The sequence below is a fragment of the Poecilia formosa genome, unplaced genomic scaffold (assembly GCF_000485575.1).
Source record: "Poecilia formosa unplaced genomic scaffold, Poecilia_formosa-5.1.2 Scaffold0, whole genome shotgun sequence".
In the NCBI taxonomy this organism is placed as follows: domain Eukaryota; kingdom Metazoa; phylum Chordata; class Actinopteri; order Cyprinodontiformes; family Poeciliidae; genus Poecilia; species Poecilia formosa.
The window spans coordinates 4,357,086-4,381,956 of record NW_006799939.1 but is presented as its reverse complement, the minus strand read 5'-3'; the positions used below and the strand labels follow the sequence as shown (position 1 = coordinate 4,381,956).

The 24,871-nt window shown below is 43.5% G+C and overlaps 1 protein-coding gene and 1 long non-coding RNA gene across 5 annotated transcripts in view; one reads left to right on the top strand and one right to left on the bottom strand.

Annotated features, from left to right (window-relative positions):
- tshz1 (teashirt zinc finger homeobox 1) overlaps positions 1-24,871 on the bottom strand; it is a 61,614-nt gene that overhangs the window by 13,154 nt on the left and 23,589 nt on the right. The window contains exon 1 of one of the 4 annotated variants that reach the window (XM_016675709.1): positions 21,593-21,765. The exons of the other annotated variants lie outside the window; for them this stretch is intronic. Within the exon in view, the coding sequence (XP_016531195.1) occupies positions 21,593-21,668 (76 nt within the window). The 5' untranslated portion in view covers positions 21,669-21,765. Of the gene's footprint in view, positions 1-21,592; positions 21,766-24,871 lie in introns of those variants that run through there. 4 annotated transcript variants of the gene reach the window in all.
- LOC107837233 (uncharacterized) lies at positions 22,403-24,814 on the top strand. The gene is made up of 2 exons (XR_001663245.1): positions 22,403-23,316; positions 23,356-24,814. It is a non-coding gene; the product is annotated as an uncharacterized LOC107837233 (long non-coding RNA).

Genomic DNA, 24,871 nt, shown 5'->3' with positions numbered 1-24,871 from the left:
TTTCACAAAAAAAAAAAACACCCCTAGCTCGAGTTTGAGCTGGGGCAGACGGCGGCGGATGGGACACGTTGCTCCTCAGACACACAGCTGCTATTATAGACTGATGCAAAGAGTGGTGTGAAAGTGAATAAGTGCTGTGCAAACAGGATTAGTGTGGAAATGCTATTTTATTGGCAGATATTCCGCGAGCTAACCGCCGGCTTTCCTGGTAATCGTTCGCACTGGTGGCTCTATGCAAACGCTTCAAGTCATGTTGAGTTACACTTGGCCTGTGGCATTATGGAAAATCATGCTGCGGATGCTTCCGACAGCAGACTGTGTGTTTTCGCCTCGCGAGCAGGTAGGGTGACGAGGCGGTGGCTGCAGCCTCTAGAAGGTTGCTCCAAATCTGGAGCGGCAAATTCAACTCAACGTCAAGGGTAGAAGTTGGCATTGCTTAAACTTCACAAATGTCCCAGAAAGGTTTCAGGTTCAGACTCTTTTTTAGCAATATTCACACAAACCTCAGTGCATTTTGTTGGGATACTATATGGTAGGTCAACAAGAAGCATAAATGTGAAGAGGGAGAAAAAGGACACATTCAATCTGAAAAGTGTGGCATACATTTGCATTCAGCCCTATCGAGTCGACACTTTGGACAAGAACCCTTTTTGCCATTATTCCAGCTTTACGCATCTAAATAATGTTTCACAAAAAGCTCAGGCAGGTTTTCTAACAAGCGTCCTTCCAGGAATGTCTTGTATTTAGCTCAGCATGATTCTGCCACCACCTTGTTTCATGGTGGCGTTCATGGTATCGGTACACGGCCTATGCTTGAATAGTGGTTTATCCAATCCAGAGGATCAGTCATACACCCATTCACGCATAGATTTTCTGGACAAGACTAACAGACTGCCATACAATCAAAACCACCTGACCCTCTGACAACCAGGCTAGGCGTCTTGCCCAGTGACACAACTGAGACAGACAGACGACAAACATCTACCTCTTGAGTTACTGATGCCTCATCAGATTTTAGTCTTCCTGTCACTTTAGGTGGACTACCGTGTCTTGGCAGGTTTGAAAATTGAGCCATATGCTATTCGAAGTAGAATAATGGCTTGAGCATTATTTTACATAATGTTCAAAGCATCTTGTCGAAGTTTAAGTATCTATAAGACGCCTAAACTTCTCTAAACAGCCAACCTGTTTGCTGTTTGCCTCCAATGCACCGCCGAGGCTCACACAGAACAGCTGGATATAATGACACATGATTTCATTTTGGGGTTTTGGAATAAAGTTGCCAAATACAAATGCATGCCACACTTTTGAGGTTTTCATTCGTACAAAATTCGAAAAATCTAAGCTTCAGGTTCACATTGTTGTACTCCAGTCATACTGAATAAATTAGGATGTACTTTCTGATGAGGCTCATTTGTCAGATGAGAAGTGCCTTTTGGAAAATAACCCTTCAGCTGGAATTAAACAGAATTTTTTTTATTGGTCTAATGTCACATTCTAATTTTAAATGTCATGTTTGCAATACTTTAAGCAGAAAATCCATCAACTACACACACCAGACTATGTGCAGTTCATCAATATAATGTGTTTTCAACTAGAGATAAAGTTCCTGAAATAATGGACTTTTCAATAATGTTCTAATTCACTGAATGGGTCCATCAGTAAGACACACAGAAGTTTGATTAGGATGCGACACGTCTGGCAGAAAGCACATTTTGAAATCTTGTGTCAGACATCTGTTGCTCAACCAGAACAAGGTCGGTCCGGGTCACGCACTCGTGTAAACACGTCAATATGTCCGAAGACTCGCGATTCGGTGACCTTTAGAAAAATGACGCGGGGATGAATGGCAGAGTATAGACGGGAGCATTTGTCTACATGATCGCGTCCGGACAGGTGCGAGAGCCATTAAGTCAAAGGCCTGACCTGAATGTGTGTGTCAGAAAGAGAGAGAAAGAGAGAGAGAGTGTGTGTGTGTGTGTGTGTGAGTGACTAAAAGGTGCTGCTGTTTTATTTATAGAGTGAGCACTATTTATACCCAACTCAAAGATCAGTTCAGAGAAGCTGCTCGTGGGCCAGAGCCAAGATCACTCTCCATTACCGAGCACGCGCAACAACCCACACAAACACACACACACACACTAACGCGCTCACACACTCTCCTATAGCCCCCGTATGTGAGCTGCAGCCTCCGCGTCCAGCGCGGCGCGGTATGCACAGTGTAAGCATGTGTTAATGGGTGGAGGGGCTTACTGACTGAGAGTGCCTTCATGGAGTACAGCAGGCTTTAACATGTTCAGGGATCAATAGAGTGAACCAGCGCCCAATCGATTGCAATTCATCTGTCTCTCTTTATTTATTTATTTTTTCATATTTCACTCTCACGCACTGCACACTGAGCTGCAGCTGTCCTGCGGGGCAATACATAAATAAACGGACACGCATTTGCATACATAAGGGTGCGCGAGCACGACCATGCAACACACGAACACACACACACCTGAAAAGGGACGCCTCCTCTGCGTATAAGAAAAAAAGTTCAATAAACCCGTACGGAATTTATTTATTTTTATTGAGCATATCACCTTATCCTGGTCCTCTCTGCATAACAAGGCCCGTATAATTAAACCATAAATTTCAGCGCGCTCCTTTAATTACCACAGACAATGTCAGGAGGCAGCAGAGTAAACAAATGGCTTTGAAGTGAGCAAGGGGAAAAAAAAAAACGCTTCGACACAGCAACGAAGAAGCTGCTCATTTTTGGTTGGAATGTTGTTGCACTTGAAAAGGATGAAATGTTCAAAAGGGTGTGCGTGCACGAGAAGGTGGGGGGGGGTTGGAAGAGAAGGGAAAGGGAAAAGGGGGGACTGTATAGTTTTTCCTCCTTTAGCTTTATCTAAGAATGCTTTTGAGGGATGCGGTTTTACCTCGGAGTGAAGGGAGGGAAATAATCAGCATATCAGCGCAGGCGTGACAATGTGAAAATATTTATACGTGGATGGGAGTTGAGTGCACTTCTAATAAATATGTGTGAGTGTGCACCGGTTTTTTTTTTCTTCTATTTTTTTTCTTCTCCTGAACACGCAGAACCCGTGTTTGTGTTTGCATGTAATTTACATCGACTCTTGTCCCACTTGAACGCGACTGCAGATGCCTTGTGAAGTGTTTGTCTTATTTAATATATGTGAACAAAAAAAAGTGTGTGTGTGTGTGTGTGTGTGCGTGTGTGTGTGTGTGTGTGTGCGTGCGTTTGTGCATTGTTTGTGCGTGTGTACGTTTTAGGTCAAAGTCAACACACGGGCCCGCTTCTCAGCAGCTTAGCTAATTACACGAGAGCCCCGAAGGCCACTTAGAACAGGTTAGCTAATTAACAAACAGGCTGATTGCAGATTAATTGAGAGGTGTTCTTAATCTTCACCCCTAACTGCAATGACAAATGCTAACTGGCGCTAATTAGGCTGGTATGGGGAGCAGAGAGTGGAGGTTGTATTTACAGTTGCTGTGGCTCATATGGACGCGTTCGGTTCCCTCCCTCAGATCTGCTGACAGGTTAAGCAAATAAAACCTCCGTAAACAGACAGGCTAAAAAAAAAAAAGAGTTGAGGCACATATTCAGGACAAAGGCGTTGGGATTTTATTTGATAAAGTTTGCTTTACTCAACCCTAACCCTTGGAATTTGTTGTACATATCTTTGGTGTTGGCATACATTAAACTCATGAGACATTACATTAGGTTCATGTCAACAACACGAGAGAAGAGTTTAGCAACATTTTGGGGAAAAACCATGAGCTCCACATACTTTGCTGCAAAAAAAGTCCAGGTTTTATTCATCCAAAGATTGCTTTTTGATGCACTCTAAATGCTTATGTTTTTTGTTTTTACAAATAAAACGCATACTTTAAAAAAACAACAACCCAAAACTGTGTTTTTAATGAGTCTATGGTCAGACTAGAATGGTTCACTCCAGGTGTGATTTAAAACGACAGGTAGTCATGATATCAAATCTTACTGGACGATAAATTGTCCCACAAATTATTGTGAGAAATGTAATATTAACCAGTAATATGATAAAAATGGCATTATATTGCAAGTTCAATCTCTCTACTTGTAGTGAATTAAATTTTATGCTCCATATTGGAACTGGAAGACGTTAAAATTTCAAAGTAAAGCACAACAACCAAAAACAAGAAATAAAAAGGAAACAAAAACAACACACAACCTTACATAAATTATGACATCACTCTAAACAAAACTGCCATAATAATAAAGGAAACCATCGAGCACATTTTAATTTATCAAGCGATTAATTGAGTTACTGCTAGCTGCGACATGCTTAGCGAGAGGATCAAACGTAATCCAGATGAAAACGTTGAAATAGCTTTTTAGCTTAAGCTGCAAAGAAGACGCCACATTTATAGTTGTTAGCTGCTAGCTTACGGATTCTTCCTAACCTGTCAGTCACTCTGTCAAAATTTCAGTTTTCTACTGAAAATCCCAAAATGCCAAACACTTTTTAAGAATGGTGAAGGATCCCTCAATTCTTCTATAACTGTAGTCTCCCACCAGCAGGCGTTAGCAAGCTAATTCTGTCAAAACAAGTCAAGATTTACTTTCCTTCTTCCTTTAGGATGAGAGTGTCCAACATAAATACGACACAATAACAGCTTTAACCTCCTTCACCAGATGATGTCACACGATGACAGCAACTAGACTTGACTTGATGGAAAGTGCAGGGCCATTTCAATACAATAAGGTCTTGTTACGGCTCTAGTAAATGTGTTATTTATTGTTGTTGATCTCACCTCTCTTTCACATCTGGAAACCCTCAACCAGGTTACCTGTGACAATTTCCTGCTCTTCTTTGAAACTTCCTGTCTGATTGCCAGTAAAAGCGCACCGCTGCAAGGACATAATATTTGCAGCTGACCTTTCGGTGTGTCCTACTTGTATGTGTGTGTGTGTGTGTGTGTGTGGGAGCTGATGTCTAATGGTTTTTGTATAACACGAAACATGAGACGGTGTCAACACAATGGGTTACCGCCGGATTACAATGGCACAGTGAAGAGGGAGCGGGCCCCCTCGGCAGGGATTTGAACCAGCACCCATCTGTGGTCGATCAGCTGCCGTAGGAAATGCGGCTTGCTCTTCCACACACATGCACACACACACAACGAGAGAAACCAAATCTTGCAATTTTCACTGCTGTGAAAACTACTCCCCCCAGGTTCGACTTCTTCCAACTTCCATATGGCCGGATGAATTTATCATCCAGCTCCTCTGTCTATCACCACACCTGTGTCTTTTAAGCCCCCCCATCCCACCTCCGCCTACCCACCCCAAAAAGAACATACACTCAGACTCCACCTGGCCCCTTTCAACCTCTGACCCCGCCCTCGCCAAAGTCTGCCTCCTTCTGATAATCCTTACCTCCATTGACTAACAGTTCTGTGTTGCTCCTACCACCTGTGCTTTTAAATCCCCGCATCAAGGCAAACACACACTCGCACGCCGCCAATAAATACACTCCACCCTGTGCACACGTCCCTGCTCAGGTCGCAGGAAACACACATAAACACACATAAACACACACACACGCACACATGCACCGTCCCCAACGAGACAACAGCAAGCAGCAGCTGCTTCCATCTCCTAGCAACAGCAAGCCTGATAGATGACCCTACGATGGATAATTACCGTAAATCACCGCAGCTCACATACTAAAGGCAAGAGAGGGCCGAGAGAGCGTTAAAAAACAAGGTGAGAGAGAGAGAGAGAGTAAAGACAGGGGGGAAAAAAAAGATCAGAACTGGAGGGCTGGGACTTGTCATGTGTGCACTAATGCACTTTGATGAGCTGAAATTCAGCTGTCTTTTAAAGCTCACAGATGCTAAGTGTTGACTGCACAAATGCACATATTACCGCATGCTTACGTATGTGCAATTCGTTTCACCCTGAAACTACAGGCCATGCTTGGAAACAGATGTGCATGTATTTTCTTTTTTTTTTTTTTTTTTTTTTTTTACAAATAATTCAAATCTAAGACATATAGAAAAGAAAATGGGAAGATCCTGTGGAACACATCTAAAACATCACAATGCAGAATCACACTCAACACTCCCCACAGGTATTGGTCTCTCTGGAAAAATCTCTGCAGTAACATCTAAAAATAAAATATTTTATCGGAGTAGCAGAATTTCACACTTAAAAAGCCAGAAAACCTAAATCAAACCTTTAATTTCAGCACCTTTACAATAGTTTCAACTCTAATAAACCCTATGCATAAATTAAGTCAATCACCAAACTGCGGCAGGAATCTGCCGCTGTATATGTGGGATATAAATGTAACATGACAGTCATATTTAACAGTCAGAGGAACACACCATTCAGGTAATGTAGATGTGTGTTGATCTTCATAAGTCGGGAGATGGTTTTAAGAAAATACAAATGGTCCTCAGCTGTTTCTAGAGAATTAGGATCAAAATGTTTAAAGCAACCGAAACTGAGACAAACATGGCGGGATAGGAAGATAAGTTTATCTCACCATCACCACCCACAACGAGGACACTGAGGAGCCTGGTTAGGAATAAATCTCCACAGCTCACTGTTAAGAGAACTGCAGCATTTATTGGGGGGAGGGGGGCATTATGCCACTGCACTGAGGGCTAATCTATTTTGAGACTTTATATTCGTCTTTAGTAGGGTTTGTAATAGTTCTGGATGGTGCTGCATCAAGGGATTCAGCCACAAGGTTGTTAACCAGTTCAGCAGGCCTTTACGACTGATATATAGGAACATACTTCAATGAGATGGTGGAGAGTTGCCCAAAACTCAGTTTGTCAAAAAGTTTCTCATTTTGATGAGACTAAGCTCATAAATATTGAAATAAGTTTTCATGAATTGCCATAATGATCTGGAGGAAGCGTAACCAATATTATCAAAAATAATACTGTGAAAATGTTTATTGTTTCATGAGCAAATTTTTTATGTGCTGAATGTTAAAAACGCTATGAAATTATCCTTTGTTTCTGCAGCAAAAGGGACAAAGCACACTCCAATTTTAGCATAGTTAGCAGCTAACAGCTATGTCCCTGTATTAATGTAGTTTTTAATTAATCACATGTATTTTATCTGTCACATTCCTGTTTTAAATTCCCCACTGATTAATCAAAGTGCCAGATGTCAAAATTTTGGGTGGAGACGAAGCTATATGAAGCAAACTGCAATTTCAGCGAAGCTAGAGCTAACAGTAAGCGGGGATTGTACTCTCACAGTTTTTGGTTATTATTTGTATTTTTCTTTGTAAAATACTGCAAAGTCAATGAACAACTACAAAGTGTTAGCGGATAACAGTTAGCTAGCCACAGTATTCCACAATGCTAACAGTTCACCAATACTCAAAATGCCTCGCATCGAAATCAATTTTTATTGTTTATGGGGAAGCTTTATGTGTTGTCGTTTCAAATGAGAAACATAGACTTCTGAAAAAACAAATCTTAAACAAGTTTTAGGTCTCTGTATTAACCCTTCAATGCTAGGAACTGAATTATTCATGAACGTGAGAAGATGTGTCCTGCTGCTATTTAAAAAAATGCGTTGCCCGCTTGGTAGGGGGGTTTTGACGACAGCGTTCTATAAGTTCTGCCAGCAAAGCAGCAACACGTCAAGCTCCCTCCAGAAGTTTCAAGTAATCACGCCCCAAAGAAAGTTTACCCCGACAAACTCAATATATGCACATGCAGCTGCTCTAATAACTTCATCTTCATTTTCAGCTCTCCCACACACGCAATCTGTCCCAGTCCTTCCCTTCTTTCTTTTAAGCCCCCCCTCCTCTCTTCGTCTTCCCACCCCCTGCTCTCCCTCCCTCTGAGAGTCCTGGCTGCTGCAGACATTTGATCTGGCTGCCTTGTGATAGATTGACAGGTAATGAGGAGGTTGAAGGGGCGTTGGAGACAGGAGCAGGTGTTCTGCACAGTCTTTTTGGCCAGCGCTAAGCTGCCATGTCCTTCACTGCCGTACCGCACCACTCCGCTTCCTCTCTCGCTCATTCTTTCCCGTCTTCTTCTTCTCCTCCTCCATCCTTCTCCTCCCCTTCCCCCCCACCCTTTTCTTCCTGAGAGAAGAGGACTAAGCAATCCATCACTGGGTGACACGGTCAGACATAGTCTGTCTTTATATGGGGAAAAACGCATCGGCCGTGGAAATAAATAGAGAAACATCAAGTCCCATGTTGGCAGCAGCAAACTGTGCCTCGGACGGATCAGTCAAACCCCGTCTAGGACAGGAAGAGACTGATTTGGCACATGCTACATATAAGAAGACAGATATGGGCTTCTCGGGTGCCTAAGTGACAGCTAACATTACTTCTATAATGTTGAAATATTTACTGTTCTTCTTCTAGGATCAGTTTCATCCGCTGGATTGTTTCAAAAGTACCCTTGAAAGGGAAAACAATGAAATCTCCACATTCAGACAGTCAGGGAACTCTTCCTAACCGTGCACACTTAGCAGCTGTCAAAATGACATTATATTAGAAGTGGGCCGACTTACAGCCTTAACAGTATGTGGTATATCTTTGCAGCCTTATGTGAGTCACTCTGTATTTTGACCCGCTCGGTCCTGCTGACGCAGCAAAGCGAGGGCTTCGGGCCGTACATCAGAACAAACGAAGGAGAGAGGTGAAGACGAGAGAGGACTGTGATGAGTAGGTGGAAGGGGCAGAAATCTCAGGGGGGGGCAGCTGAAGTTAGAACAAGGAGGAGACACAGTGGAGATCGATATTTTGAAAGTTACTTCAAGGTGTTAATATTGTTTTCTAGACATTTGAGGTGGTTTTGGTCGGATTCCTCAAGTTTAATCTCAAGTAATTCTAGGAGGGAAACAGCAAAACACACTGGAAGAAAGGAGGAGTTTGTACCTTAGGACTTAAAATTTTAATTTTTGCTCAAGTAGGAAACCCTTCAAAAAATCCTGATTTGGCTTCAGTTGGGTTGAGGTCTCTATTTTTAACCCAAACGACTGTCCTCTGTTGTAAGAAACTTCTTTGTTTGCTTTCTGTGTGGCAAATTCCCAACACAGGTCTAAGATGCACAAAGGAAAGAAAAGCACTGAAGAGTTTCCGTCACATCTCCCCCACTGTCCGAGGTACTTTTTGTGAAATGCCACAGGAGGCACAGGTGTGACTACAATTTCCTCCAACTAAATGTAAAACCAAAGCAGCTCCGCAATGCCTGTCTCTCCCAGCAGTTGCTGTGCACTGATGGCCATCTGGGTGAGAGAAAGGTAGAGATCTTTTCCTTTGCATGTAAGAAATAAAGCTCAAGGTATCAGAAATTTCTGGTCATAAAATACACGGACAGTTATGTGGGAATCTCCTCATCACCTGCAGTGTAGAAACGAAGCCCTACGGTTGGGTGACTAGCAGGCTTGCCTGCTAGTCACCCAACTCCAGGCTTTACTAAGTAGACAGTCGAACTAAACATGCAGCCATCGGGATTTGGAGATCGAGGCATATTTACAAGAGAGTAGCTGTGGTCAAACAGGGTTTTGTTATTATCTTCAACAAACAAAATTGTAATGGAGTTGACATTTTAAATTGGCCAAAGTGTCTTCTTTTACTGAGCAGTATGGTTAGCTTTACAAACCGTAGAGACAACAGTGTCTGACTGTAGAACATAGACTCTTTCCAAAAGATTACCAACGTCTATAAATCCAGCACTAACGTGACCCCCCCAATTCATGATATTACAAAAGGTTAAAGATTCAAGGTGAATCTCAAGCCCAATCTTTGGCCAAGTTTAGTTTAAGGTGGAACCTTTGTTATAATCATGAGGGTGACAAGGCAAGACTTACTCATGGGAGAAACAGGGATTCAGACTATACATCCAGTCTTCCAGCTCACTGCACAGATTTATAGAAGATGTTCCCCTTTTAAATCTGTGCACCAAGAGGAAACCCTCAGGCTAAAACAGGAAGCATCTACACAGACTTTAAAACAGTCCTGATGGGAATCAACGGTACTACACTTCAAATAATCACAGGGAAGTTATCCAAACCACCCGTCTGGCTTTACCTGGACAGTCTTGCAGACGTTGGAGTTATTTAACTAAACACTTGGAAAATAAAGTGTAGAAATAAAGAGGACGCCACCAAGCTTAAATTTAGCCTTTCCCAATTGTCACCCAACTCAAAGAGAACCTGTTTCCCAACATCAAGGAAAGAGAAAAAGTCATTGACGTGCAATCACATTCAAACGCGTTCGCCTGTCAGTTTATAACTCTCCTGCTCACACACACACGCAAAGACAAACTCGCCGCACAAGCAGACCAAACGGCGTCCAACACACACACACACACACACACACACACACACAAAAAAAAATCGACACCCACACGTATACACACTTTTTAAGCCCTCGGCTGGCATCAGCTGTCACACAACCTGTCTCGGAGAACTAAGCGGAGACAGACGCTGTCAACTTAGAGTGCCTCAAATGCCCACATCCAGCCAGGCAGAGGAGAAATCAAGCCCGTCTCCCAGTATAATTTGCGTTAATCCTTCGCAGAAGATAGTGAAGTCTATGGCATATCTGCCTAATAGCATCAGTCACTGGCAGGTTCTAATCTCATATTTAGACCTATTTCCATCACGGACTGACGACAAAAGCACCAGCACAAAGTATGATTACCTTCTCTTTTTTTTTCTTTTTTATGTTTCTGCATGACTTGACTCCTGATAATAGTGTTGGTGATGGGGAGGGGGAACTTTGAAAAGCCCAAACTTTAAGGCTCTTTTCTTAGTCCTGCAAGAAGAAAGTCATTTCAGGCGATTACAGGAGACAGGTGGACACAAGCTGTATCAAGGAAGTAAAAAAGTGGATGTAAAGTGAGTGAAATCCTTTCAGTTCCAAGCTTGCACCCTCTCACTCACACACACATACACACACACCTACACACACACACACACACACACGCATCCATAGCCCCTTCACACACTCAAATGCAGACACTCCTTTTCAAAGCGTTTTACAACCAGTGGTGTTTGTCCTGCTCTGCTGGCTGCTTCACCACGTGCATTTGAATGCCGACTGGAGTGCATCCCTCTCTTTCAGACAGCGCCATAAAAGACGACATACACAATAAGGGGGCTCTTTTCAGACGAGTGGGGCTGCCTGGGGGCAGGGAAGCACCTCCGAAAAACCGCCACAGCGCCTCAACTCTCGAGTCACAATGAGGTGCTAAGCCTTGACGAACAATGACAGATTATTTATAAGGATGACAAACAAGAACTGAAACAAACTATACAAAGTGCCAGAATGAAAAGTACTTTAGCTGCAGCTTTCCCTGAAGAGAGAGAGAGAGAGAGAGAGAGAGAGAGAGAGAGAGAGAGAGAGAGAGAGAGCGGCGTGTTGACCGTACGGCTGGCTGTGCGTTTTGTCTGCAAATGCGGCCGCACAGAAGGAGGCAGACGCGTACAAAAAAAAAGAAAAAAAAAAGAGGAAGGACGGGGAGGTAGCGCAAGGATCCTAATGAAGCCGTAAATCCGAGACCGGTGAGTAGAGAGATCGCATCAGCGGAGACCAATGCAGACAGACACACTCACACACCGATGAGAATGTATATATAATTAACAGCAAGATGCAGAAACATTACCAACAATAAAGGCAAAACTATGTGTCACCTAAAAAAAAGGAGCGAGTCATTTTGTCGCTTTGTAGTTTTGGTCGCTTGGTAACTTAAGGAGACGGGTCCGTCATGGATGTTTTGTTCAGTCTGCCAGTCAGCTCTTACCCAGCGGCAAGATATTGTTGCAACCAAATTTAGCATAAAGGGTTTTATATATATATATATATATATATATATATATACACTTCTTCATTTTCAGTCGGATTCAGAACTTTCACATCTATCTATGCAATTCTGTTAAGAAGAAACGAACAGGTCCAATTCAGAATCGACAGTTCTGACCTTAAGGGAAACTGGAAATCAGAACGGACTAGAAAAAGCCCGATCGGAAACTGGGTGGAGTCAAAAGCTTTCAGAAAATACTACAAACTTCATTCAGATCACAGATGAGATTTGAGCATTTTTATGACTATTTATGCTCATTATTCCCAAAAATAAAACTATAAAGGCCCCAAAAGGAAGTACTAATTGTGGAAGGGCCCCTTGAAACTCACGTGCATTCACATAGAATCCATCAGCCCCCCCCCACCCCACTTCCCCTCCTCATCAATGGGCTTAGGGTCTCACTTCCCTGCTCATTGGTGCTCATCTGAATAATATCTACTGTGATGAATGGCACCATAACTCTGATACCCACAATCAATCTCTGCTTTAAAGAAGCATCCATCTCCTAAAATGCTGAATTGGTTGAAGATGCTGGTGGTGGGGGAGATGTTCAGGTTCTCTCTTGGTTTGGGTGGGCGGTAGGGCAATTGATGGCCTAAAGGTGCTGACAGAGGAAAGGCCATCATATGAAGGCTTTTCAGCGATTGAGTTATATCTGTCAGCTCATATTTAGCTGCATACCTGAATATGGGTTATGAAGACAGATTAAAAATAAAATAAAAACAGGTTTTCCTCTTTTGCTTTCTACTTTTCCGCTTACCCACTCAGAACGAGACAAAAATCACACAGACGATCGGAAATAAAGCGAGGAGCGGAGAAAAGGATGAATATGTTGAGCCAAAACAAAGATTCTATCCACATTTATGCAGATGATTTTAGGTGACTGCTCATCCAACCCGAATTGAGTCATGAAATCAACTTGCGTCTGAATGCTGGTTACCGAGCGAAGACCTAAAACCTGTCACAGTGCGAGTGAAAACACCTTTCACAGCACGCAAAGAGGAACAGTGGGGGGAAGGGAGGAAGTGTTTAAAGAGTGAACTGTCCGCGACCTGTTTGAAGGGTCGCTCCTCGGTGACGCGGCCGCTGAATATTCCCCTTAATGATCGACCACGTCTTTTAACCCCCACAGACAAAGCAAAGGAGCGTCACACTGTCAGTAGGGCTCCTTCCCACCCCCCACCTCTTCTTCTTCGTCTTCTTCTGCTTTCTCACCTCTCATTCACTTTCCCCGTCTCCCCTTCTCTACCTCGGTCTGCGCCGTGTTAGATTTTGAATAATTAAAAGGAGAATTCCACCCAGAGAGAGCTCCTCTGCTTTTCTTGAGGCTGTCTGGTCTGCCAGGACGAGGCTGTCTGCACCGCAAAACGATATGCTTTCTGTTTAGAGATGAATAAACGTTTGTAATTGCCATCACGAGTCAGCATAAAAAGGGGGGACGAATTCCTGCAAGTTGCATCTCGATGGTTTGTATCGGAAGCCCCCCCACCCCGACTGTTCAAGCTGCATTGATTTTTCTTCTTCTTAACCTTTAGAAATGTCCCTGCATTCAATACTGAAAGTCGCTGCAAGATGTTTGTGGCAATAATCCTGATAAAAGCTGTACAACTTGTGATTTATTTAAAATCTAATTATAATAGCTTGAGTTAGCTGTACTATTGCATATTCATGATTTTGATTTCACATTTGATGCCAAAAGTGCAAAGATAAGTTTACATTTCTGACTTATGTTTTAATGTAGAGATTGCTTCCTGCTGACTCTTCTTCTGCTAAAGTTACTTATGTGTAGCAGTAGTGGGGTCCTCAACAGTGACCCCTTCTGTTCAGGCGAATTATTGCAGTATGTGTAACGCACAGGTGCAAACAGTCACTCCACTATTTTGGTGTAACAAGCGGCTTAAGCTTTCAAATGTGCAGCTCTTTTTTAGTCAAGTGAAAAGACTTTAATGTATTACTTAGTGAAAAAACATCAAACAAACTCTAACCAAAATAGTTCAGCAGCTGCCAAGAAACTGAAAAAAAATTAATAAATAAGAAAGAAGCACAAGCTAAACCCCCCAAAAATGTCAACATGAGGCAGCTTCTAAATTCTGGAAATGTTAAGGCAATGGATGAATGAAGGTCAAGCAAAAAGAAGAAGAAGCCGAAGCAAACACTGCAGTTTCAACATCTTCAACATTCAGGAGAAATGTACGTGGGAGAGGATGAATAAAAACACAAGAACATACGACTGCGATTTGAAGAATTTCTTTTCAGTGTAAAAATCATCCGATGTCAGGTTTCACAAGTCTACTTGAGTTTAGAAATGATGACAATTAAATGCAGTTCAAACCCAATAAAACCAGCACAAGATCCCTTTAGTTGAATGCTAGCAGAAAGCTCTAAGCTAACAACAAACTTTTCCACTGTTAGCAGCTCGGGTTAGCCAGTCATGGTAGTCATACTGCTTAAGTCATCTCTTGTCAATCATTCTGCCACCATTTCAATTTTTAACTCGGTTCTCAAAATGCTCCCATAGAAGCATTTTGAACGTTGCACAGACTTTGTGCTAGCTAGCCTGACTACTTCTTGATTACCCGACTCTGTCAGCATGGCACCAAATCAACAGAAGCCTCCTTTTTTCCTTCGAAAAAAAGAATCTCAAACTTACACAATGTGACAAGATTAAAGCGCACGCCTTTCTATCTCGTACTCACGATGGTTGTTTAAACTTGCGTCACGAGACAAAGACAAACGCTAACAGCAGCTTAACAAGGGAGTCTTTACTTTGACAACAAATACGGTGCTTTTTTCCTATTGTTCCACAAAATCTTATCACATCCCTATAGGTTAACAAAGTCAGCCTGTAGAGGTGTTGATTCTGCAAACTTACTGTCACCTTCTGAACTTTCTGTTCAAAGCAATTATCTAGTTATTTATTGCACTCTGCTATGTGTTGCAAGTTCAGTGAAAAGAAAAAAGGTGTATGTTGTGACATTCATTATGCCATGTGAGCGTGGTTAAAAATTAATCAGAAAGCATCACAAGCCCGTCTAGACAGATGACAAAACAGTATGTATGCTTTGAGTAATGCTTAAAATCATTTAAAAAAAATAAAATAAAACAAATAACACCCATACCTGGTGACAACATTCACAAAGAAACTTCCCGTGAAGGAAGAAGCAACATTAGAGAGAACAGAAACGACAACGAGGCCTATTAACAAACAAAGGGGGAGCTCATGGCGGTGAAGGGCATACAGGTAGGTTAAGTCATTCATTCAGGATGTGGCCAGAATGGAGTCTGCCCCAGCTGAGGCCGGGTGTGGGGGTGGATGAAGGCCCGGGATAAAAGGTGAGCCGATGATGGATGAGAGGAAGTCAGGTTTGGAGTCTGTGCGCTGAGGTAAGACGTCGGCAAAAAAGAAGAAGAAGAAGAAGAAGAAGAAGAAGAAGAAGAAGAAGAAGAAGAAGAAGGGGGGAGGAAAGAAAAAGCTGGTAGACAGACATGCCACGACTGGACTGACGCTGCTTTATATTGTAGGTGGCACATTGTATACAAAATGCATTCCTCTGCTCATCGACGTAATGGGCTGTTAAATCAGGGGCTGCGGTATCTAACACACCATGAAAGCTGTAGCCTCTCAGAGGGGGGAAAAAAAAAACTCTTGTAACTTTGTTCTAAGTTGCAGTGTGTAACTCTTGGCTGATGGATGCAAACGGTGATTCTTTTAAACAGTCTGAAACCACAACTGAAACAGCCAGAGCGTTAAGATCAATGCTTCGGTATGCAGCCATGTAAAAGTATCAACTATTTGTCATGTTAAAAACCACAAATTTCAATATATATTTAGGGGGAAATTTATGTGCTAGACAAACACAAAGCAGCTCTTAATTTTGGAGTAGAAAGAAGTGAATCACAGTCTTTTCTTAGCGTAACTTGTGTTTGTATTCAGCTCCATTCACTGCAATTACTTTTAGAAGTCAACTAGTTAGTAAATAGAGTACATTTCTGTGAAATTTAATCTCTGTATGAGTCCAGCTGTTCTTTGAAAGTCTCAGGTTTAGCTGAGAAAAACACAGAATCGTGAAAACAAGGCCTGAAAACCTGGACACCAACCTCCACTGCCAAGGAGAGCATTAAGAAGAGAAGTAGTCAAGAGGCCCTTGGTAACTTTTGGAACAGATATAAAAATCTTGTTGCCAAAACAACAAGTAGTAGCAGCAACAAGAAAGCAAAATAAGGAGTTCCGTTTTCCACAAAGCATGTGGGAAGAAGACGTTCCGGTCAGAACTTTTTGGCCTACATGACTTATAACTGTGCAAATTACATGGTGGCCCAAGCTGGTCAGAGATGGAGTTAACAACAGGGAGGAAAATCCTGGATCACAGAAGACTTGAGCCTGAGGTGGAGGTTCACCTTTTAGCAGAAGAATAAACCTAAGCATTCAAACTAGAGCTGCGATACAACGGCTTAGAGAAAAGCACATACATGTGTTAGGATGTCAACGTCCAGACATAAAATAAAAACCTATAGCAAGACTTGAACATTGAACTTCACGGATGCCAACCAATCTGATTGATGTTGAGCTGTTTTGCAAGGAAAATATGAATCTCTAGGTGTGCAGACCTGGTGGAGACAGGTGGTCCAAAACACCGGCTGAGGACAGATGATGCATGCCAGACTTCAAAAAAACATTTTTTTTTACCCAATCGCTACCATTTGTCCGTGACATATGCAATGCTTCAGTTTGACGCTATGAAGCTTACCAAAAGCTGCCTGCGCTGTAAACAACCAATCTCCACTGAAGGGAAAGAAGAGCCCAGCTGAATGAGATGGCTGCTGGTGCTAATTTAACATTTGGAAATGTGGCCAACATGGACTGAACAGATTCATTTACTTCCTCTGCTGGAATTGTTAAAACTACAGGCAGATTACAATTCCAAAACAGCGCAGAAAATCAACATCATTCACAACCTCTTCTGTTCGCTGGTTGGCCCGGTAGAAATTTTACCAGAGGAATCCACTTCAACGGGAAAAAGCCCAGACTGAGCTGTGAAGCGAGATTAGAACTGGGAGGAATAGCGTAGGAAGGCGATGGCCAGGCTACAATTATGCACTAATGTGCTTTGATCTGTCATAAAACACCAGCAAAATGCACCGAAACACTTTTTTTTTTGTTACAAATCTAACAAACGTTTAGGAATTTTAAGGGGTATAATTACTTTTGCAACCCACTGTAATTGCTTTTATGTTTAACGGCTTCAGAAAGATATTTAGTGCATCAGGTCGAGGTGTTTATGAGCGCTCGCTTAACCAAACGAAGATCCTCTTCCTGTCTCTTTTTCTCTGCCTCAAAGTTGAGCAGAGTTTGGCTCTAAGGTGCAGCCCAGCTCTGAACTCAGTGGGGGTAACCCTGCATACACACAGAGACACAGCTGCTGTGAAGACAGCAAACATTACAGGGCCCTTCTCTTTTTGTTTTTTTCAGCACCAGGCGAAGTGAGTGGGTGGGTGGTGATGTCGAGGGGGGTGAATGAGGAGGAGAGTGAACAGTGGGGGCGGGCTGAAGGAGTGGAGATGAGGGGAGGGAAGGAGGAAGGGAGGGTTGAGTGTTGGAATGAACTCTCTCAGGCTTTGTGGTGCACGTTTCCCAAGGCCCCCGCCTGGCCCCTTTGATAAATGACACATGTCATTCTGTCAGCTTGTGACACTGCAGCTGGGAGGCCCGGTGATATATGGCTCTGCTGAAAAAGGAAATCAACTTTTTTCCCCTTCTCCCTCTCCCTCTCTCCTTCGGATTCTGTCCCCCTTCTTTCTTCTCCCCTCCCTCCATTCCCTCGGCCCGGGCTGAGTGCACGGCCTTTTTATATATAAGGATTTAGGTTTCCTCTGGTCCACTGAGCCCCCCTCTACACACACACACACACACAGACACACACACACAAAACGACAGACGAGCTCGCACGTAGACAGGTTGCGGCTGGTTTGTTCCCTCTTGCATGCACGCACACACACAGTCGCCGTGACGCAGCCATTATGATCGCGTTCAAAGCCATAACCTGAGGAAAAGAGGGCAGCGCCACATAGGAGGTGGATCCAGGATTTATGGCAAAAAGCCGAGGAAGTAAACAAAGAGCACACTTTTTAATAGGCAAAAGGGAGGAGGGCGGAGGGAGTGTGGAGAGATTCCGGTTGGGCAGGATGGCTGGTGTCTCCCACTGGGTCATCTGTCATCCATGTGTCTGACTGGAATAGGGGAAGCACACACACACACAGAGCTCTGGAAATGTTGAGCGTACACGCCCACAGACACACACTCGCGCTCCCACAGGAACTGGGATGGACTGAGAAAAGTATGCCACACACACAGCTAAACGAGCAGATACGGGATATGTACGTGAGCGGATAAATATTCACACACTCGAGAGGAACTTTTCAGAGCAAAATGCCTCCACTATCAATCTTAGAGCGATGAAAGAGAGAGAGAGAGAGAGAGAGAGGGAGAGAGAAAAAGAAAGCAACACAAAGACACAGTGAGATTTTATTTCACAGGGGCAAATGAATCTAGCCAATGAGCTGCTCCCGTGAGGCCTGCCCTAACCCTCCCTTTCCTGGCAGATTAGCCTATCACGGCATCCTATTGACCTCTTCCACTCCGTGCACCGCCTACGCTACGGGTGAGCCAACATAAAGAAAATCTTTCCCTTTCTCTTTTTTTTTCTTCCTCCCTTCTTGCTTACACACTTTCTTACTCTCAATAATCACATCCTGATTCTTCTTCTTCCTCTTCTTCGCCTGCCCTCCCTTCATCTGTATCCCTTTCACTTTTCACCACTCCTCCCACCCTCTTGTTTCGCCCTCAACGGCTGACCTGTTATCAGCACACAGGAGCTTTAACGGTCAAAAGAAGAAAAGAAAAGGAAAAGAAAGAAGGAAAGAAAAGGAAACACGAAGGACGGATGGCATCCACCAAACCAACTGACCTAACATTTTGGAGATTAAATATTTCCGTCATTTTCTGCTCAAGGTGGTCAGGTGGGAGAGAGAGAGAGAGAGAGAGAGAGAGGGAAAAATAAAATCATGACAGTCCCATTGGCATAAAATTACAGCAATGAGGAGCAGGATTCATGCCATTCAGCAGCTTGCATACACAGGGTAATGAGTAAGAGTTCACCATGTGTTGCTATGGGGACCAGGGCTACTTTTACTGAAGGGGTGCAAAAGAGACAGAGACACAGAAAAGACAGGGAGGAGAGCACTAGGAAGGATACAGAACAGAGAGGCAGAAGAAGTTTGTGATCTGACAGAGGAGGAGTTACCAGTAGCTAGTAACATGGGGGTGTAGATGACGAAACGTGACAGAGAGAACAAAGTGTCTTTTAAAGAATCTGTAATCAGTGTACAATATTAGTCTTTTTTTACTAGCCTGTGTCATTTTTTTAGAGGTCCCAAATGCCAAAAAGATGAAAAATGTATGCGAAAACGCTCCGTTTTTGTGTTTTCCCAAACTGAATAAAGCGTTCAGGAATTCAAAACTGTATTTAGACAGTCACTTTAGTGTGGAATTTGCAAATTCAAGTTAAATGTCTCAGATACTGAACTAAAGATGATCATATGCAATCCAGACTCATTGAAAACTGGGAAACAACCTTTAGCTTGACAATAACTGGCAGCTAAGATGTAGATGCTAACTTTAGCATTGTCAGCGCATAACGATTAGCCACTCTATCCTCACCGTCCTTACAACTCGGTTATGACTTGTTTCTTAATTTTGCCAGCAATTCTTTTTTCTTCAGAATTCCCAAGGTTGCTCTGTTGCGTTGCCGCTCACGACGAGCAATGCAACGGGGCAACTCAAGAACTTCTTCTTGTCTTAAAACACTTACGCCGCAAGAACTGACCAAGAAATTTGGTGCTTGGTTGTGCTTGTTCTCGACACATCAGCTGGACAGAGCGCTTTTCTCCCTTGGCATCAGAGAACTGTTCTGTGATTGGTCAGAAATTTTCAAATGGGTTTGGTCACACACACACACAAAAAAAAGGAGTAATGTTTTTATTCTCACTTTACCTTGGAAAGGTTTTCCCAGGAGTTCTGTCCTTGAGTTTGTTGTGAAGTATAAAACGTCCTGCCACCAAAGATTTTTCTCAGTTTTTCCAGAGTATATACAGCCATTTACTTCAAAATAAAGAGTCCCAGATTTAAAGCATCCTTCATATCCTGCCATAGCATAACCTTACTTCACCATTCAAATCAAATTAAAAGTTTGTATTTCATTTGTTTTGAACTACAGATTACCAAATGTGATCCAAATTTACTGAAAACGATCAAACAGCCAATCATGTAAGAATCAGAAGAACTGGTCTAAAAACGATGATCATTTATTGCCTTTAGCAACATAGAGGAGCAACTCAAGAACTACTTCCTTTCTCACTTCAAAATAAGAGTAGTTAAATACAAAACATAACACGTGTCATAATAAAAGCCTAAACTTTCATGCAGATAACGACTTCACAAGACGGGTACTACTCAGACAAGAGACATTGGGGTACCACATGACACCTACGTTAGAACGCGTTTAAGGAAGAGCCACACTGTGGTACTTTCTGTGAAAATGAAGGAGAAAAACTACACTGATTTGTGGCATGAAAACTGTTGAGTTACCAGCACGCGGCATCAGAAACCTCCCAGCTGTGAAACACAGGCGTTATTTCTTAATTTTATATATATTTTTTTTTAGGATTGTCTGAACAGGAATTTCACCGGAATTCTGCGGCAGGGCAGAGAAACAACAAAAGAGAGCAAACAAGGACCAGCGTAGACCAGACTGTGGCCACCTGGGGGTCACGACCTGCCCACGACCTCGTCAGACGAGTGCGCCGGCTGGAGGGTGCATGCAGGAGAGGCAGGGAGGGACAGGGGACCGCTGGCGGTGGGGGTCTCTCTCTGCTGCAGGGTGGACACATTTATAAATGCCAGAGGGCCTTCACTGTGCTGTCACCAGCACTGGTGTAACAACTTTGTGTATGTGTGTGTTTGAGAGTGTCTGTGTATATGGCCTGGGATGAGTGTTGGGGGCGGCGGGGTCTGGGTGGGATGAACCGGCTCTGGTCGGAGCCCCCTCTCCCTCCCTCGTTAACAAGCTGCCTCTGTAACCCACAGGATATTGCTGTACACATGTAAACAACAAACAGAGAGCGAACCCGCAGCGCCGCCGCCGGAGGAGCATTCCTACCTCTGATGTCCTTCAAGCGCAAATAGTGAAGTCACTGTGGCCATTTTGTTTTTGTTTAGTCTTTCCCCCACAGCCCCCTCCCCCGCATTTTTGTTTTTTTTCGGTGTAAAAAAAGTTTGACTTGAGTGGTTTGATTTTGCTACGTTTAATCACAGCTGGAGCAGAGGAGGAAGGAGGAAATGAAGGAAGCGATATAACAGAAGGGGCAGTGTGTGGCAGGCTGGATCCGCTGTTTGTACGGGCCGATTTTTTTTTTCTTTTTTTTTTTTGGCGGAGAGTAGCCAAGGTCAGCTGATAAACACTACATTCACGAGCCAGGATTGCAGGCTGGTGGACATTCTGAAAGCCACCACACACCCCCCACACACACACCCACACACACACACAAATACCCCAAGCCCCATTCAGCCAGTCAGAACCCGGCATTCGCCTCAATTAATCACTGGAATTGTTACACCATGGTAATACAGAAAACAATCTCCATGATCACACGCACAAACAAAATTTCAAATTGCTATCATCCATCTCACCTGCCCCTGTTAAAAGCAGAGGAGTGGGTGGTGGTGGTGGTGGGGAGGCAGAGGGGGTGGATGATGGCTGAACCATTCGTTGGCCTCCCTCTCCTCCACCCGCTCTGTTTCTGTTCTCCAGACCCAGCCGGCGAGTTGATGGTGAAAAATTAACGGCAGGCGGCCAAACAAGTAAAGGCACCGGGGCGAAGGGAAGTGGGGTGAGGTGGGGTGAGTGGAGGAGGTGGCGGAGGGGGGGGATCAATGTGCGGCATCCGTGGCAGGAGCAGCTATGTAAAACACTCGCCTTAAGTCGGCTGCATCCGGTTAATATTTAATCCCTCCATCCATCTCCACAAAGAGCGTTTCCCTTTTTGCTTTAGCTGCCGTTTACTTTGATTACACAAAACGGTTCGGAGGGGGGTTGGCTGGGGTGGGGCGGGGGCAGATAAAAGAACACGGTGAGGTGATTTGCATGGGGATGGGGGAAAAAAAAAATATTCTCAGGTTTGATAATCGCTCGGAGCAGCATAATGCTGGAGTGAGACTGAATGGAGGCAGGCCTGAGGAAGGAATGAAATAAAAAGAGGAGAAAAAGAGGTGGGGAGGGGAGAGAAGGTGAGAGAAAAGGCCGAGAGAGATGATAGTTTGGTCATGATGAAAACGACCATAGCTACAGGAAAAAATAGAGAGAGAGAGAAATCTCTCAGAGGGTTTTCCTTATTTAAAACAAGTGATATGCAAATAAAGCAGGAGAAGCAGGAAAAAGAAAACACACACACACACACACACACACACACACACACACACAAAACAGTGATATTATCTTTCCTGGTTATTTTTTTTGGCAAATGATTTCTAGGGAGGAAAAAAAAAATCCAAAAGTCTAACTCCCAAGTGAACATGCAAATCCATCTGTGTGTTCCTGGGGAGCTTTTTTTTTTTTTTTTTTTTTAAACTCGCTCACTCTCGTGTTGCTTTTTAAGCGTTGCTGTTTTTGCTTCCTCCTTCAGCCGATTGAAGCCTTCCCCGTGTTTACTCTGCGGCAGCACTGAAAACTGCATTCATTACAGAGTCTGAGCAATAACTACAGAGTCAACGGCATGACACATCACCATAGAATCAGTAAACATGATGGTGAATTCCATACTGTATGTAGAAAATATAGGCTCTCCCTCTGTATTCCTCATGCCTGCAGGAATCAATGTCCCGCTGACTTACCCATTTCCGTTAAAGCTTTCCAATCAAAGAAAAAAAGTTCAACTGCATACTAAAGACCCTCATAAACCGAGACAAGTGGGTAGGCAGATGCCAAATAAATTAGCGTTTCACTTTCTTGCAGTAAAACCGTGAGACGGTCGAGTAGAGATTCACCGATTACTCGACCAGACGTCAGAGTAAGAAAGATTTCCCGTTTGATTGACGCTCAACAGATCAAATGCGGAAAAACCTACCGTAAACCAAACCTACCATAAACCACTGCACGTACTTTAACTCACTATCGGATTAAAAATATTTGCATCTTTCAAAGAACCTGTGGTGCATTTTCTCCTCTTTTAAGGGTTACAAAGTTAGACCATAATAGGTGTCGCAGAGAAAAGGCTTGATTGAAGCATCTTTGCTGTTGATACTCAAGCGCACATTTGTCAAAGTGAGCCATCAAGATGTGCAAAAAGTTTGCAAAAGCATGTCCATCAACTCGTTCGATGAAAGCCAGTGAACAGAGGGAGAACCAACAACTCAAAGTACCGTCTGCAGTAAGTCTGCAGACGGTACTTTGCAAGGCAAGTGCAGCACATATCATGCACGAAATGGATCCAAACACTCATACAAACACAACCAGAGATGAAATGAGGCTTGTTAACCTGCCAGATCTGAGAGCTGGACGATTTATATTCAAAATAGCTGGTGTAAGGCAAGGTACTGCTTCTTGAGGCACCATTTCTGTCTATTTGGGTTGCAAAGCAAGAAGCATTTAGGAAGCAGTAATACCAGCACGCTGGTCGTCAACAGATGTACAATAATCGTGATCCTGGGTGCTACCATTGATCAAGAGATGGGGAAACGGAGGATCTGACTGTTATTTCTCTCACAAGTCGACAGCTGGACCTAGGAAGGGGGGTGGGGTGGCGTACTAGAGGGACGGAGGGACGTGTGAGTGAGTCCGGAGGGGCGCTCAGCGGGCCAGGCAGTAATTCTTAATTGACACCTGTCAGGATAATGGTGGCAGTCGCAGCTGTTGTGGGAGAATTTGTCCGTCGTCCCGTTCATCTGTCAGCTTAAATATCCTTCCTAAAAGCCTCACCCCAGCACTCCTCTTTCCCACTCAAAAACAAAAACACCACAACACCAGCGACCAAGATCGTCATTTAGCCGGTACTCCCGAGCACCTTGACATCAAGAAAACCCGATTTTACTCATCGCTTAGCGTTACCAAAACATTGCTTGGATAATCTGTTATTTGCAGGGAAAAGCAGCTTAAAACTCAAAAGACCGCCCAGCGGAAACCCCCTCTCCATCTCGCCTTGACTTCTGCCTGATGAGACGCAGGAGGGAACGGGAAGTTTTTTGCCGTAAACGAAATGCTCAAAAGTAAAGTTTCTCTTTGGTTCCAAGAGAAGAGAAAGGCGCATGAGAGGCGGGAAAGCGCGAAAGAAAGAGGAGAGGGAGCGCTACGAAACGGGAGACACGTGAAAGAGATGGAGAGGCAGAGATGTGAGGAGGATCCAGAGAAGAAGAAGAAGAAGAAGTGGGGGAAGGGAGGGGTACACTGGGGTTTGGGTGTCCCTGGATAGGGCTTTGGTTCTTCTGTAGAGGGCCTCGTCTCGTTTGTCTTGTTTGTTTATTTGTTAGCATCAAAGGGCTGCCTCTCACTCCCCCTGCTAACTGATGTAATGAGTGGGTAAGCTACATGTTTTTTTTTGTTGTTGTTTTTTTTTTTCTGGGGTTTTTTCAAGCGCCGAGGAACTCAAATACTTATTAGACAAAATATTCTGTAATTGCTCATCTTTTATTGATAGTAGTAACATGTTAAATTTGGCTCTGGCAAACTCTCTCGTAGCCTCTTGAGGAGGCACGGCGCTGATCAAGAAAGCAAATTTACCCACAGCTAATGTAATACTTTACTTAAGAAAATTTGAGATATCAATTTTTGAGCCTTAAATGTTGCATGACTAGTTCTCTCGAACATTTCCCCTCTTATCTTCCTCATGTCTCCAACTATGTGCCAGACGAGGAAGGAAAGAAAAAAAAAAAAAACATATCAACAGTTTTCTATTAATGAGCTCTTAAGTCTTACAT